At 42.6% G+C, this 17,940-nt stretch overlaps 1 protein-coding gene across 1 annotated transcript in view; it reads right to left on the reverse strand.

Annotated features, from left to right (window-relative positions):
• The window catches only part of adam19a (ADAM metallopeptidase domain 19a), a 281,413-nt gene extending 268,569 nt beyond the window's left edge, over window positions 1-12,844 (reverse strand). Inside the window, exon 1 of the mRNA XM_033983382.2 lies at window positions 12,769-12,844. Coding sequence (XP_033839273.1) covers window positions 12,769-12,831 — 63 coding nt within the window. The 5' untranslated portion in view covers window positions 12,832-12,844. The remainder of the gene's footprint in view (window positions 1-12,768) is intronic.
• Between the last annotated feature and the right edge of the window lie 5,096 nt (window positions 12,845-17,940).

Here is a 17,940-nt window from a genome sequence, read left to right on the forward strand (position 1 = left end):
TATCAAAAAGTGCCTTCTTTTTAAAATGTGCGTAACTGCAGGATGAACCAATGACTTGTAGTCATGGCTTGGCTATTTGCATAGTTTTTTGGGGGGTGACTGGGATTAATTTAGCAGGTGGGAAACAATGTTGGCATTGTAACAGCACATCTACTATAGAGTACCTGTTAGCAGTGCTTTATGCTATCTATTTAGCTTCTCTGCAGACTCTTAAAAGGAAGCTACAGCCCATACACCTCTGTCCTTTACAGGGACATAGGGTCGAGTTAGTGTAGAACAGGTTATAAGCCGTTTTGCATTAAAGCTGCTTTTTGAGTGCATAAGATGAAGTTGTGTCCATCTCGGACAAGGAAAAACTGTTACACTACTAGCTCATGGAGCGCCACAACTCGTGGTCTTGCATCTCACGTGTTGGTGTCTTTTCTTGAAAATTCAATGTGAGCAAAATAAAGCCTCAGACAAATCTTGAAAAGCGGTATATTGAACTGAGTTACAGGAGGGGCGGGGGGCACTCGGAGTGAGAGACAGGGGAAAAACAAACAGGCAGTGTGTCGATCTTAAATTAAATGTAAAACTCCAAATATTGGCAGGTCTGCATCGATTCAGAATCATTTTATTAGAATCAACAATACATCTAAAAAAAACATTTTCCCCTGCACTACCTAGAACTATTTGTGTCATGTTTTTAAATAGAGAGAGCATTTTCCTCTGAACTTGACACATATTGCCATTTCTCCTGCAGTCTTACATTGGCTTGTCTGGTGTTTGCTATAAAATAAACATTCTTGAGAATATTAGAAAATACTGCCCCAATGACTCACCACTGTTTTTTCACTTGCCGGAGACTTTGAGCACTCCAAATTTACATCCACTGAACCACTGGAGACAATTACTATGTTAATCCTATTCTTTCAGTGGCATTTGACTTTTAAAAATCCTTGTTTGTTATTTTACAAAGCCAGTTTTCGCAGTGTGTCTGGAACTTCTTCTTGGTAGCATCTTGGATCTTTGCCGGCAGCCATGACAAGTCAGGGGGCTCCTCACTCAGGGACAGAGTCCAGTATTAAAGCCACACAGAGGAGAGACTGTTCCCTCTCTGATCGCTGCTGCTGCAGTCTGCTGAGGGCTGAGGAGAGGGAGCTGCAAGGAAAATTATGGCTGCTTTTTTACTTTTTTCCTTCATGAAACATTTTTACCACACAGTTCAATTTGCACAGCTCTTTTTGCTTGTTTTCAGATGTACGGTAAAAAGATACAACCAGAAATGGAGACAAATTTGGGGGAAAAAAGTTTCAGGGGTAAATGCTCTATTTAAAAAGCTACAAAATGTATGTAGCAATGGTGTGGTACAGAGTAGGGTTGCACAATTTAGGAAAAACAATCTAATTTCCACTTTTTCTGACAAAGTATTTCAAATGGTTTCGTGATATGTTAAAGAACAATTTTCTTCAGAGTGAACACTGCAAACTCCGGGAGCATTAGCATTTTAGAGAGCACTGAAATATGAAATACAACAAGATTTTTTTTCTATAAGAAGACACAATATATTGTTCTTTGTACAATATACAATGTGCAGTTTGTATCTTTAGGCCACTCTTGCTTGAATCTGTTGAAAATGTTTTTGCATTTATTAAAAAGTTTATTTCTGTACACAGAGGAAACAACATGTGAAAGCTTTTTTTTTACAATAGCAAACTAAATACAGTGTCATGAATGTCAAGTCATAACTGCTTGTCAACACTGCAATTAACAATGTAAACATAATAAAAAACAACTAAAAATAATTAGCTCCCAGGATCCTTGTCGGGGGCTTCATGCCCCTGGTAGGGTCACCCATGGCAAACAAGTCCAGGGGGACGGGACAGACGAAGAGCGGTTCAGAAGCCCCTTATGAAGAGAATTCAATCAAGGCCAGCTACTGGTGTGGGCTTGCTCATTGCCCCACAGCTCAGCCGCTTCGTGTTGGGGTTCACTCCGGTGAACGAGAGGGTCGCGTCCCTGTGCCTTCGGGTCGGGGACAGGTCTCTCACTGTTGTGTCGGCCTACGGGCCAAACAGCAGTGCAGAGTACCCGGCCTTCTTGGAGTCCCTGGGAGGGGTACTAGACAGTGCACTGACTGGGGACTCCGTTGTTCTCCTGGGGGACTTCAACGCCCATGTGGGTAACGACAGTGACACCTGGAGGGGCGTGATTGGGAAGAACGGCCTCCCTGATCTGAACCCGAGTGGTGTTTTGTTATTGGACTTCTGTGCTAGTCACATGTGCTATGTTCGAGCACAAGGGTGTCCATCGGTGCACGTGGCACCAGGACACTCTAGGTCGGAGGTCGATGATCGACTTTGTTGTCGTGTCATCTGACCTCCGATCGCGTGTCTTGGACACTTGGGTGAAGAGAGGGGCTGAGCTGTCAACCGATCACCACCTGGTGGTGAGTTGGATCCGCTGGCGGAGGAGGAAGCCGGACAGACCTGGCAGACCCAAGCGTATTGTAAGGGTCTGTTGGGAACGCCTGGCAGAGCCCTCTGTCAGAGGGGTCTTCAACTCACACCTCCGGGAGAACTTCTCCCTGATCCCGGGGGAGGTTGGAGACATGGACTCTGAGTGGGCCATGTTCTCCACCTCTATTGTCAATGCGGCCGCTCATAGCTGTGGTCGTAAGGTCTGCGGTGCTTGTCGCGGCGGCAATCCCCGAACCCGGTGGTGGACACCGGAAGTAAGGGATGCCGTCAAGCTGAAGAAGGAGTCCTATTGAGCCTTGTTGGCTCGTGGGACTCCTGTGGCAGCCGATGAGTACAGGCAGGCCAAGCGTGCTGCGGCTCGTGCGGTTGCAGAGGCAAAAACTCGGGGTTGGGAGGAGTTCGGGGAGGCCATGGAGGAGGACTATCGGACGGTCTCAAAGAAATTCTGGCAAACTGTCCGACGCCTCAGGAGGGGGAAGCAGAGCTTCACCAACACTGTTTACAGTGCGGGTGGAGAGCTGCTGACCTCGACTGGGGATGTTGTCGGGCGGTGGAAGGAATACTTTGAGGATCTCCTCAATCCCCCCGTCATGCCTTCCGAGGAGGAAGCAGAGACTGGGGACCTGGAGGCAGACTCGTCCATCACCCTGGCTGAAGTCACCGAGGTGGTTAGCAAGCTCCTCGGTGGCAAGGCTCCGGGGGTGGACGAGATCCGTCCCGAGTACCTCAAGTCTCTGGATGTTGTGGGACTGTCTTGGCTGACACGCCTCTGCAACATCGCGTGGCGGTCGGGGACAGTACCTGTGGAATGGCAGACCGGGGTGGTGGTCCCTCTGTATAAGAAGGGGGACCGGAGGGTGTGTTCCAATTACAGGGGAATCACACTCCTCAGCCTTCCCGGTAAGGTCTATTCCAGGGTACTGGAGAGGAGAATCCGACCGATAGTCGAACCTCGGATTCAGGAGGAGCAGTGTGGTTTTCGTCCTGGTCGTGGAACACCGGACCAGCTCTATACTCTCCATCGGGTCCTCGAGGGTTCATGGGAGTATGCCCAACCAGTCCACATGTGTTTTGTGGATCTGGAGAAGGCATTTGACCGTGTCCCTCGTGGTGTCCTTTGGGGGGTGCTCCGGGAGTATGGGGTCCGGGGCCCTTTGCTAAGGGCTGTCCGGTCCCTGTATGACCGGAGCAAGAGCTGTGTTCGCATTGCCGGCAGTAAGTCAGACCTGTTCCCAGTGCATGTTGGACTCCGCCAGGGCTGCCCTTTGTCACCGGTTCTGTTCATTATATTTATGGACAGAATTTATAGGCGCAGCCAGGGGCCGGAGGGGGTTTGGTTCGGGAACCACATGATTTCATCTCTCTCTTGATGTTGCTATGATGTTGTCCTGATGGCTTCTTCGAGCCAGGACCTGCAACAGGCACTGGGGCGGTTTGCAGCCGAGTGTGAAGCGGCTGGGATGAGAATCAGCTCCTCCAAATCCGAGGCCATGGTTCTCGACCGGAAAAAGGTGGTTTGCCCTCTCCGGGTGGGTGGTGAGTCTCTGCCCCAAGTGGAGGAGTTTAAGTATCTCGGGGTCTTGTTCACGAGTGAGGGAAGGATGGAGCGTGAGATTGACAGGCAGATCGGTGCAGCGTCTGCAGTGATGCGGTCGCTGTATCGGTCCGTTGTGGTGAAGAAGGAGCTGAGCCAGAAGGCGAAGCTCTCGATTTACCGGTCAATCTATGTTCCTACCCTCACCTATGGTCATGAGCTCTGGGTAATGACCGAAAGGACAAGATCGCAGATACAAGCGGCTGAAATGGGTTTCCTCCGCAGAGTGGCTGGGCGCACCCTTAGGGATAGGGTGAGGAGCTCAGTCACACGGGAGGAGCTCGGAGTAGAGCCGCTGCTCCTACACATTGAGAGGAGCCAGCTGAGGTGGCTCGGGCATCTGCTCAGGATGCCTCCTGGACGCCTCCCTAGGGAGGTGTTCTGGGCATGTCCCACCGGGAGGAGGCCCCGGGGAAGACCCAGGACACGCTGGAGGGACTATGTCTCTCGGCTGGCCTGGGAATGCCTTGGGATCCCACCGGAGGAGCTGGAGGACGTGTCTGGGGTGAGGGAAGTTTGGGAGTCCCTGCTTAGACTGCTGCCCCCGTGACCCGGCCCCGGATAAGCGGAAGAAAATGGATGAATGGATGGATGGATAAAAATAATTACTGCTGCAGTGTGCCACAGCTTTCCTAAAAATTAAGCTAGATGAAACCTAATCCATGAAATGTAGCTATGTCTGTAAAGGGTGGGGAGTAGGCACCAGTGCAGAGTATTCTGAGTACAGTCACTTCAACATTTTACATTTATAATGTACTACCAACATCTCTTTCATTTGGCTTTGTGCTTACAGCTCATGTGCCATCCATCTTGTCATATGTACCATTTATTAAGATAATTGGATTAGCATGTTAGATGAATGTAGTGTCATATTTAGTCTTCACGCTAAGATATGCTGCTTGTCAGTGGCAATTTTCAGCCTTGTGCACTACAAAAAACATGGATAAAAATACTTATCACATATCCAAGTGAGAATCATTCATTATGTATAATACAAAATATATCATGTGTGCGCTCTCTGGGTTAACGTCAATGCCATCACTAGTGATCAGAAAGATAATCTCATACCCTCGGAGAAAGCTTTGAACTGACAAATGTTTGAAGGACACTCAGCAGGAGAAGCTGAAGAAGTGGGCAGTGCCAATAGTGACAGCTGGAGCATGCAACACTGACCCTGCTCGCCGCATGTTGCTAAGGTGAGTCGTACAGTAATACAAGAGACTGTGTCACATTATTTTACATAATATTTAATTAGCGTGACGTGACCCCAGGCGGCAGGTCACGGGGGCAGTGCTGTCATCACCATGTCTTTGTATGCGCTGGTTTGAGAGGTCTTCTGGTGAAGGCTACCATCCACACGCAAGGCTTTTTCATAAATGTGTGTTATTAAAAGGACAAAACACATGAAGCTGCAAGCAGAGAGAGAAGTGAGTGGAAAGTGAAGGTTCACTCACCTCTATTTCATTCTCTGCAGTTTAATCAATGCTATTCTGTGAAATTAATAGCAGTGTAGTACCTAATGCACTCAGTCTTCTTATTGACGATTCCAGTGCATTTTTGGAGTCAATACTGGGAACGTGGCTCAGTAAATCTCCCTATACTTTAACCTACTTTTAAAATATTTTTAAAGAAAAAAAGTCATCATATTTGTATGTTTTTTGTTTTTAAAAATTACTTTCTACAGTGCTAAATTAAGGTTCGTGGACATGGAAGTCATCTGAAGTTGAAGAAAAAGAGTAATTATACTATTATCTAAATTAGTAAAAAGAAATGTTCTTTAGAGTAGACAATCATCACAACATCAAGTGCAGATTCTCTCATGCATATTCTAAATATGCTCATGAATACAAAGTGGCTATTATAATCAACATTAATCTGAGTATATTGAATCCAGCATAGACATGTCCCCAGCACTGTCACAATGCTAAACACTTCACAGTGTGGGCAGTGTAGGACCTCTTCTCCGCTATCCTCTCATCAGTCATCGTGTACATACAAGCACAGTTCCACAGTCCTTCAGGACTGAGACAAGGTTAGCCTGGTTTGGCTGATAAAGAGCCATGTTTGGAGGACAGCTAGTGGGGACAGAGTGAAGTGGTGACAGCTGCTTTTCTCAAGCCACCCCCAAGAAAGGACAGAGTGAAGGGCAGAGAGAAGAAGAGAGGGACAGAGAGAGCACAGGGTCAAACTGTGAGACATCCTCTTTAGACTCAGATCTGCAGTGCATGTGGAGCAGGAGGTCAATGGTGCTGTGTAACACATCTGTAATCCTCACCTTTCCTTCTCATTGGTCTGTAATGCTGGTGATCTGTGCTGCTCTGAGGCTGTGCTGTCATATCCTGTGCTGCTGACAGCGGCCGCTCCAGCATCAATATCCACTCGTTAGCATGTCCGTTAGCGCAGATAAACACACACTCCTGTTGCTCAGCAGGGCTCCTCTTTCCATTAGCATCAGCATTAAGATGCACAGGAGACCACTGGTGCCTCAAGTGATCACCGTCAATTACAGCACAGCAGCGGGGGAGCCACCCCCACCTGTCAGCACATCATCAGCTGGAGGATGACCAACCTGACAGCTCCCACTACACTCACACAGGCTTCAGGGAGCATTCTAAATATCAACAAGGGTTTGTAGTGCAGGCAGCATGTCTTCACAGCAGGTCAATTCAGTTATTAGGGACTTCGGGTTCATTTCTAAGTATACAATAGGCTACTACCCACCAGCTTTTCCAAAGCAAACTGTATATATTTACAGTGTTCCCTCATTTATCGCGGGGGTTACGTTCCAAAAATAACCCACAATAAACAAAATCCACGAACTAGAAAGCTTTATTTTTTACAATTGTATATGTTTTAAAGCTGTAAAACCCTTCACCACACACTTCATACATGTTTCTCAGACAAACATTAACATTTTCTCACATTTCTCTCTTGTTTAAACACTCAAAAGTTCAAACCTTCATAGATTTAAAAAAAAAATAAGCACATTATTATAAAATAAAATCAAATACTATAATGTACTCTAAATAAAAATGACAGCTTTTAGAAATACTGTAACAAATGTAATTTTAATGATCAACCTATGAGGTTGGACACATAAGAAATGATTAATAGTGACAAGGGATGGGACAATATACGATAATATCGTTAACGTGATAAAAAAAGGTCTGCAATTAATCGTTCGTGGCATTTTTTAATAATCGTGATCATCGCGCACAATTATAATCGCCTTTATGGCACCACACTGCCTCATGTTTCCAGTTCCAATACAACATTTAGATGTTAGTTCTGGAGTTTGCCCACTCTGTCAAATTAATGACACTTGTTAGCTTCTGCGCTTATCTCTGTCTGAACTATATTCTGCCAGATATCAACAATAAACAAAGTCTGATCCGTAACTCTCCACAGGAACATGCCAGTGCGAGCCTCACCCGTGCGCACAGATGAGATGCTAATGTGTGTACATCTTATGTTTTTACCTACAATAATGCAAACTGCAGAATAAAGCAACACCTTTTAAACAATAGACAAATTAAGTCTAATTCATACAGCTGAATACAAATGTGCCAGAGAGCATGCTCCGAATGCGCACTATGTGCACAGAAGCAATGCTAACGATTATACACGGTATATTTTACCTACAATTAAGTCAATAGCAGAATAAATCATGCTTACCGATCAAGAACAGCATCCAATCCATCAAAAAGGTCCTTTACTCCTGAGTCCACTGTGGGATCTTCACTCTTTGCCATGAACCGCTCCAGGTCCGAGATGCCTCTAGTATAACTTGTACAAACATCCAGTGTCCTCGATCACATACCCCCTTTGTTTTGTCCATTTCATCATGTTTAAAATGCAAAACAACAGTGCGTAAAATGCGCCATTATGCACAGATTTCTGCATCCACTCGGCTTTGGCCGTTTCCCAATTCGCCAAATTGTCTTAAATGCATCGTTTTAAGTGTTCGTCGACGGGCACTTGCGTCACTTCCGGCGCAACAAGGAATGGGCTATTTCGACAACATGGCATTGAGGAGTACACATTTTCTTCCGGGTACATATGTTTACGGAAAACCATGGCATGTCATACATCGTTTTCTGCTGCTCATTGGCTGTAAGGGGAAAACGTCACTAAATGTGTGTAATGTAATTGGTTGATTCTACAAGGGAAAGAGTGGGGCATAAACTTTCAGTCATCTGTAGCACTGACTCGCTGTCTGCGGCTCCAGTAACCCACAACCCCCACCTTATTGGCCAACACTGGTGTCAATCACAAGCTAACACGTGTGTTTAGCACCAAACAAAGTTGGCACTGTCAGAAGTTTATTATGCCTGAAATCAACAAAAGAAATGCAAAGAAGTGACGGAGCAGATTTCATATTTGGAGTACTTTCCTGCAGCAGATTGGACATGGGGGATCTTATTTTGTGGACAGAAAGACAAGCTTTCATTTGATGTGTAAATTGTTTGTGTGGGTGACGCAGAAGTGTATTTACATTGCTGTAAAGTTGTAAAGTAGGCCCGGGCCGTCGAAACGTTAACAGGTTAATAATTGTTGTGATAATATCATTAATCGCAATTATTTTGGCCACAATAATCGTGAGTCTAAAATTTTATATCGTCTCATCCCTAATAGTGACTCACGTGTATTTCACAGTTCCTCTGACTGCGCCTCTTTGTCCTGGCACCGTTCCGCTGTAATGTCTCGTAATGTTGTTTTTCCTGCAGTCACTGATCCACAAAGCTAAAGCAGACTCCATCTGCATGATGGTTACAACCTATTTTTGCATCCTTGTTAAAGCTTATTGCTGCTGTCATCCGCGAATATGGGGTTGAAGCGGCACGTCTTGAGCGTTCATGCATCAGACGCTCTGTTCGCAAATCCAAAAGTTGAAAAAGCTGAACGTTTTGGCGTTTGACGCACAGCTTCAACCAATCAGACACTACATTCCAGTGACAAAGTGACGTCATTAGCCGGAAAAAGTAGAAAGACATCAGCCACAAACTAGTAGCAACTTAATTATGCCGGGCGCACTGGCTGCATAAAGGCTAGTCCCAGCTAGATACAGACACGCCTCTGCAGAGCCGATCACCTCGGTTGATGGGTTTTATGTAATAAATACACTTAAGTCACTCTCAACCTGCGCTGCATCGTTCACAAAGACCACAACGAACATTTTGGAACGGCGCGTCAAGATGACCTGCATCCAGAGTGTCCATGACGCACGTCAGAGGCATCTGCCCTTAAATATAATGGTGTCCAACTAGAGGCGTCCAACACATTCTTGACAGAGTTTCAGTCACACTGTTAGCATCGAACATTTATGTAAATTTGGCTAAGCGCATTCTATACAGGAGACAAGGCACTTCCCTTAGCCAATCAGGACACAATGCGCATTCATACACTGTAAAAAAAAAAAGCACGAGACTGCGAAAAGTGAACCGCGATATAGAGAGGGACAACTGTATATATATATATATATATATATATATATATATATATATATATATATATATATATATATATATATATATATATATATATACAGTGGTCCCTCTCTATATCGCGGTTCACTTTTCGTTCATGTATGTATGTGTGTGTGTGTGTGTGTGTTTCACCATTACTCCATATGTATATGTTACTCCATTCGCTGTTAAATCTTAAAGTATTTTGCTTGGTGAACAGCATTGTGGTGTAAATGAAAATGGAGGAAACTGGGACTGTACAGAATGGTCAGATTCCCATCAGACAATGTTGCCATGCGCTGCATTCTGTGTTCTGGTTGTTCTTGTTGACTGGAGCTGCTAGATTAGAGCAATGGCTGCTCTGAGGAGCAGGGCTTTGGCTCTGCTCCTGTTTCCCTGTCACTGCCTCTAAGCCTGGCCCAGCTCCTCTGCTCCTGCCAAACTACCATTAGAGCTATCCAAGCGCGGACATCTGTACAGCAAGGCACCGATCCACACTGCCATGCTCCCTCAGCCTCCCCCACCCTCCCCCGGCCAACTGCACTCAGTACCGCAGAGCACCCACACAGCGGGCTGCTACTCAGTCCCCACAGCTCAAACTCATGCATCACTAGTACTTTCAAAATCACTACATATGTAATTATGAGCCTGGTCTTGAGATGGCAAATTGTGTTGCATTCTTACATTAGTTTGTTATCTCTATCAAAGTGGCCATTAGGAAGGCTTTTTACTGCCAATATTGAGTATAGCAATGGCTAGTAGGGGTGTGAATCTTTAAGTCCCTGGACAATTTTGATTATTGGGTTACGATTTGATTAAAAAACTATTCTTAATTCTAAAATTGGGAATTGTTTTATTTATTTTATACATTTTAATTTAGCTGAAAACTGTATATCCATATAAAGAATAATTGATCATAATTCAATAAAAATAACAGATCTATTCACTCATTATAGGCCCAGTTATTTCAAACTGCAAAGATTAAACTTAAATACGTAGGCCGATTTGTCGAAGATAAAAAATGTGAAATATTTTCAAATGAATTAAGTAGCCTGTTAAAGGTGAACGGGGCTCTAGCCCGTTAACTCCAACAAGTTGTGGCTGTAGTTAGCGCATTAGCTTTCCTTCACTGCTAACAACAACACAGCAAAGTGAACCACGTAGTTAAAGTGATTCAAAGTAGCGCTGATATCCCATTCATCTCTCCTCTGTCTCACTGCGGTCTCACAAAGATTCCTGCTGTGTGTGTGCTGTATGTGCGTGTGTGCCAGTGCGCTCGGAGACAGCCCCCTCGGTAGAGAGTCCATCGGCAAACAATGTCTTAAAAAACACTATAATAACTGTTTTGATAAATCTGTGGCATAACTAGGCATGAGACAATATTGAAATTTTGTGTGACGATTATTATGGCCAAAATAATTGTGATTAACGATTATATCACGATAATGATTAAAGTTATTATGGATTTGAATAATTATAACTTTAACCAAGAATATTAGAGATAAGCAGGGCCGTCAACTGAAATTTGGAGGCCTGGGGTAATTTGGAATCAATCCAGAATCATTAACATGTAAAATTGCAATCCTTTTAAGAATCTTTTTTTTAACATGCCTAATGGCTAGTCATAATATTTAGTGTTTCTCAATGCCACATTGTGTGACCATGGTAAATTTTTAGACCATGTTTATAAATTGTTACAGGGTGATGATGCCACACAATGTTTAGCAATAACAGGGTCTACTCCTGCCCACATCACCTCAGGTGTGCTAATGAAAAGCCTGTCAGCTTTCTAGCAATTCAGCTCCTCTTCCTCATTACATTAAAGAATTAAACTGATGAATATTATCTTGATACATGTTTGATATAAAATAAGGCTTGCAGTTTGAAAGTAGCTTAAGGAGGGCATTTCCACTGACTGCACCGTTAATCTTTCAGCGATATGCTGGGGCATTAGCAGCAGCTACAAAGCGCCATTTCCCTCTTCATCACCTGTGTAAAGGGCACACTCTTCCTCCAGTCAGTGTGTAGCGGCAGAGGAGACTGTGGGTTCAGGCCGGGGCCAGTACCTCACTGTATATCAATAACAGCAGCATTCAGTCTAGGCTCCCCTCAGGCCACAGAGCACAGAGCAAAAGGCCAAGTGCAGCACATGACCTGGGACACTCCGGTAAGGTGTCAACTATGAGCCAAAAATAACACTGTTAATTCTCTTTTTACAACCTTTTTCAATATAGAGAAGACATTTGAACTTTTCTCTTCCTTACAAATGTCCATTTCACAAGTAAATATCAACATGACATGCATACAAACCACAAGAGTACCTATGACATTTAAACAAACTGCAAGTCTGCACCTGAAAGCACCATTCAGAAGTATTTTATCTTCCATCCACAGAATGGCTTACCAAAAAACACTTTGCCAAAAATTTAGTGAAGCACACATGCCAATATATAAAATATTATTTTTGAGTTTAGCTGGCGATACAATAGCTGCTGGATTGTGTGGTAAAATTGAATGTTTAAAAGTAATTGCTAGAGGGCATGATTGTGCATTATGTCTTTTACAATGTAACCTCCTCAACAAAAGTTTCCTGTAAAAAGTTGTCACTTCGAAGCAAGAACAAAAATAGTCCCATAATAACTGTGTCCACATTTTCCAGTTCCTCTCGCTGTAGTAATGGGACCAATGCTAAAAATGTTTTTGAATAGATAAAAGTAGGCGTGGGTGATATGCCAAAAAATCAAACCAAAATAAACATAATTTTCTTAAAGCCAAATCACAATTTTGATTTTTCGATTCATGTACTGTACCTGTACAGTTAACATAAGCCATTTCCTGCTTTATAGAGTTCACTGTGACTGTTTAAATCCACCTGTCACTCACACAACAAGCTAACCAATAGGAGAAGTGGGTTGGAAAAAGATTTGAGCCAAGAGATGCATTAAATAGAACAAAGTGATGTCACATTGTCAAATGGATGAGATCACAATTAAATGTTTATTGCCATATCACCTAACCCTCGGTAAAAGGTCCCAGCAGTGTGACGACATCTAATGCCATTCATTCAGACATATTAGGGCTAACTCAAAACAAAAACATTCGACCACATAAGGAGACCTATGACAGAAACACAGAAAATGGACTACAACAATTTCCATAAGCTTATAAAACACATGAGCTCGCAGCAGCATTGCTCAAGGCTCCTATTCCCAAGTGGATGTCACACTATGAGTTGTGTGACTGAACTGACCTGTGTGAAGAGCTCAGCATCTCTCTTGGTCCGGCTTTGGGAGAGCCACTGCACCGTCACCATCTGTCCCGCGGGCAGCTCTGGAGCATGAACAAGAGAAAGTCAAGACATGAATAACTTGTGTGGGGCTTGTTCTCCAGTGGGATCTGCTCTGGAATAATTGGAACAGAAAAAAAAAAAAACATAACTGCATTTTTAGAGGAACAGGTTAACATCCCATTTGCCTCTTCCTGGATATGGAGGAGATGCTAACTGGAGGCTCTGCTCTGTCTGAAGCTCTGTTACTCAAGTTTAAAGACTTTAATCTTTCAGGTTCCTGAAAATGTGTTGTTTAAATGGATTTTGTATTTTTTATTGAGTTTTTAGACAATACTTTGGCAATACACTGCCAAAACTTATCAGGCAGTGTGTGCTAATGTGTGCATTAAGTTAGCATGGTAACTGCTGAATATTCCAACAAAGTCATACATGCAGAACCCACCCACCACCCACCACCACCACCACCACCCACCACCACCACCACCACCCCTCCACACACACACACTTTGAGAAATTTTTCCAATTCAAAAGATACATTTTGTTTGAAATGGTTAATCACTATGGCAATGGTCACCTTTTTTCATACCCATGGATAGATAACATATGAGACTGAATTGAAAGGCATTGCACTGTAGCACATAGAAGGACTTTCATATCTGCTCCAGGGAGTGTTTAGATCTCATTACCCACTAAACTCAACAAGATGCATATCAAGCCTCACTCTGACTACATCTAAAAGACCTCAGTGTCTCATTTAGACAAGACATTCTCTAGTAATGATCTGGCCGACATGTTTACCAAGTTAATAACAGAAGAGCTATTCAAACCACCAGACAAGATGCACAGGGGAACGGGGGCGACGCGTTCACTGGCTTTATTTTGTCAAAGCCAATGAGCAGAATCGATAATAAGCTCAACATGGGAATGAGCACAACGGTATGACTTGGGCGGCTCTGTCTGTGTCTCAATTATTTTCATCCTAGACATTCTCAATCAACGGACCACCAGGTACATAAAAAACAAACAATTTGTAAAAAAAAACAAAAAACAAACTATCTGGCAAATGGCCATTGACCAAAATAGAATAGATAACTGATTGTTATCAGTGTGCTGTGGTTGGTATGGTACTTTGTCCTTGACACCTTATTGGAAAAGCTAAACAGACCATACTTCCTGCCAGTAATGAAGACTCAAGAAGAAACAGAATTGAAAAATTTAAAAACAACAGACGGACAATAAATCGATGGAAATTCAAACCATCCTTTGAGGCTGTTGTAACAATACCTAATCATAAATTCAATAACTATGTTATTATGACGAGGCTATTATTAGCCTATTAGCAAATATTTGCCTTATGAACAATGAAATGGTCTTCAGTAAACAGTTTAATTTATTTACAAATGTATGTGTAGTTGTATGTGTGCAACTGTACAAAATACTGTTGAACAATGTGAAAATATGGAAATAAATTCAACACACATGTTCTAATACCTCCATGTAAGCCTTTCTATTTTTTTTTCTTTAGATTTAGAAAAAAAAAAAATATATATATATATATATATATCAAAGTTGTAAATGTTTTAAACCCACTTTAAAAGAACACAAAATCCAGTATGTCCCATTAATAAAGGAGACTATGTAAGCCCCCATATTTAAAATTTGAAAAAGCTGAACAACAGATGCTTGTTTAACATTCACAATAACATATAAAAGTAACTATTTAAAAGAACAATTTAAAGATTAAATAGAAGCACTCCATCTCTGGCAAATATTAAGCAAAAGTATTATTCAAGCTTTAATCACGTTATGACTATATTTTGCTTTATTAAAAATATGTAGATTATCTGATGTCTGTTGAGTTATAACTAAAAACTAACACGCAAATGAATGAGAGCCGCACAGCTGAGGCTCATGTGGACATATATGCGCTTAAGTTTCATTTTTGTTTTCTCTGCTGATAGCAAATAATAATAAAGACAGCGCTGCGGAGCACATGCTTTTATTTTGATAACTTTAAGATTTCACTCTGCGGTTTCCTGAGCAAAGGAGGATGATTATGGCGCTTTACGTGGACTCATTTGGCTGCATCTTTACGCACAAACACCCCATATGGATATACTACATCACATTTACTTGGGAATTACGCTTTTACCAGGACCAAGGAGGAGTTTTTTGGTGGAGTTTGGTTCATATTATGTGTTTGGTTTCAATTTTACTCGTGGATGCTGCAGATTGTGACTGAATATGAATATTATTAAGCACAACACTTTGACTGTGAGACAATGTAAAAGTCCCGCACTGGAGACACTATTTCTTCAACTCTTCTGTTATCGGTAAGAAAATACACTGAGTTTTTGGCACAGATGTTAAAACCCAGTGGCTAAAACGTGAGTGGTGCCATTTGTTGGCGCAGTTGTGACTTGTGCTGTGACCTTCGCTGATATTCATTCAGTTGGAGCATTTGATGTTTTGTCTCAGGGCAGCCCAGTCGCACTGACTGTCCAGAAGCATCTTACAAGTTCAGATATTTTACCTATCAAACGTGTATTCATCGTTTCCCACTGGTATTGTGTCCTAAATTTCTTAACCAAAACTTATAAACTTACCTGACACGAGCATGGTTAAAGTTTTGTGACAGCCTGCCTCCTCCTTCCTTTTCAGGATCCCTATGACATTAAGTTATATATATATATTCACTCTTCAAAGGCTAAAACATTATATTTGGCAAACTGTGAAACTTAGTAACTTACTCTGCGTTTTGGACAGAAATATGACCTAATACCCACTCGCCTTTTCTCCATGTTTACACATTACTGTGACACGTGAGACGTTTTACATAAAGTAACGGAGCAGAATAAGAAAACTAACTTTCTGAATGTTTTATTGGCATTAGCTAAACATTTTTGCAATTTTCTGTCTCTTTGGTGTGAAAAATTACATCAAATGTACAGCCCTGACACGCATGTCACCAGAGCAACGGACTAAACCAATGTGTAACAACAGGGAGGGGTGATCAGTTTTTCATTTTCAGACTTATTTAATAACAGTGAACTGTGTGGATACTGTATACATTCTAACAAACAAGTTTTACCATAATTCACTATTTTTCATAAAGCCTTAATAATGCAAGGGGATAGGGGACAGTAAGAGGAGAGAGGGGGACACTAGTCAGAGCAAAGGGGGGGGTCCCCCCCCATAAGAATCCTTGTTAAAACGGGCCATGACATTTCAAGGCAGTGAGGCCTTACTGGCTCTTGTCCATTTACTTCCCTTTAGGCGTCCCAGTGGGATCAGAACCCAGCGAGAGGTTCAACAATAGTGCTCAGCACAGACCATCCACTCCCCTCTGTTTCTTCATGTTCCACATGGCTCTAAAGGCCTGTACAGCTCATTCTGTTCCAGTGCGTAACACATCACACAAGCCTATTATGTTTGGTCTGGTAAGTGGGCAAACTTTAACTCATTCTTATTCATATACTTTCTAGTATGTAAGGAGATATGTAGCAACAGCTGTCCAGAGGCAGGCTGATTGAAAAAGGCTGTAACTCTCCAGCAATGACCAATAATCACTCAACACATCCCACTGATGCAAGGTAAGAGAAATGTCTTGTCCAACAGAGATGGATTTTAAATATAAAGGTACACTATGTCACTTTTAGTGAGGGGACTAACAACTACTTTTCTATATAAATGTTATTTTTAAATATTTTATTTTATTTATCTTTGTTTATATATGGGAATCCATATATGGGAAAGCATTTCGGCTCTCATTTACATTCTTTCTGTGGCCTGGTGGCTCTACCTGTTCATCTCCATTAAGATAGAAGAGTTTAATCCCATTCCATTCAAAGAATAACAGCTCTATGGAGGCAAGCAGGTAGTGATCCCTGCACTAGAAATGTTACATAGTGCATTTTTAACTGTGACGCTAACTGTGTCATATTATTTGAAGATGTAATCACTAAATGTCACAAATCTAATGCTTAAACCCTCTTTAAACTGTATGTGTAGGGTTTGGAATTTTACACCGGTTTACAGGCTAAGAATGCAATTAATTCTGAGCAGCCTAGTTGATGTAACACGGCACACTATAATGTATTCTCACGTACTTGTGTGAAATGAGCTGCAGAGATGTAAGTGGAACATGAAAGGCTGTATTTAAAAGACCATTTACCGCAGCCAGCTGTACGCAGCTCTCCCACTGCGCATACATGCCCCGGAGTGTGCGTTTCAGTTCACGGATAAGACGCTGATCCACTGTGTGCTTCGCTAAAGTGGCCAGCCATGTAAAGAATGCTCACTCCATCCATCCACACCCCCCCACCAACTCCTTTCTTCCCGCACAGAATGGGGCACCGCCGATTACAGTATGCACATGTGTCGCCCCACTGTCACACAAAGTGATGGTGTAATTGAAAAGCCTGGTTGGAGGGAGGAAAGGGTGGAAGCCTGACTGATGTTGGCTATAGTGTTTATTAAGAATCCTGGAGCTTTGGCAAACCGTAGTCCATCATTTAAAGGAGTGATGGAGGGCCTCATCCTCTCCAAGCTAATGTCTGCTGAAACTATTAGCCTGCCTTAATGTGGTCTGCTGAAGGGAGCATCGCACTGCTCACTCCATGCCACTGTCATTTGTTGATTTTGGCACAGAATGGATATTGAATGCTCATGTTTCTAGGCCATTCTCCAACCGCTAAAGGAAAGACTGCCCTGACCTCGTTTCAAGAAAATTGTATGCAAGGTCAAGGTTTACATGCATGTTTACATGCTCATAGTATTTTTGAGTCCAATGAAACACTCCCATGAGTACAAAACAGAAAAACAAACTAATAAATGTCCATCTGCACGTTACAAATGTTTTTCGGAGATCAGTGAATTTATATACATAAATAAACAACAAAACCCATATTTGAGTTCAGCCTAAAATGCCAAATTTCCATTCAACCCTTACTCTAGTGTGTGGACATGCAGTCATATCTGCGTTGACGTATGGCTCCTGCTTGCCACCACATCAAATCAACAGGACGTGTACAAAAAAACTCAGTGAACATGTGCGGTATGTTTGCTTTTAAAAGCTGGGGAAAAGCCCTTTATTGAGACAGGATTTAGCATGAGCTGCTAATCTCTGTGACA

Source organism: Periophthalmus magnuspinnatus, chromosome 18, assembly GCF_009829125.3.
Source record: "Periophthalmus magnuspinnatus isolate fPerMag1 chromosome 18, fPerMag1.2.pri, whole genome shotgun sequence".
In the NCBI taxonomy this organism is placed as follows: domain Eukaryota; kingdom Metazoa; phylum Chordata; class Actinopteri; order Gobiiformes; family Gobiidae; genus Periophthalmus; species Periophthalmus magnuspinnatus.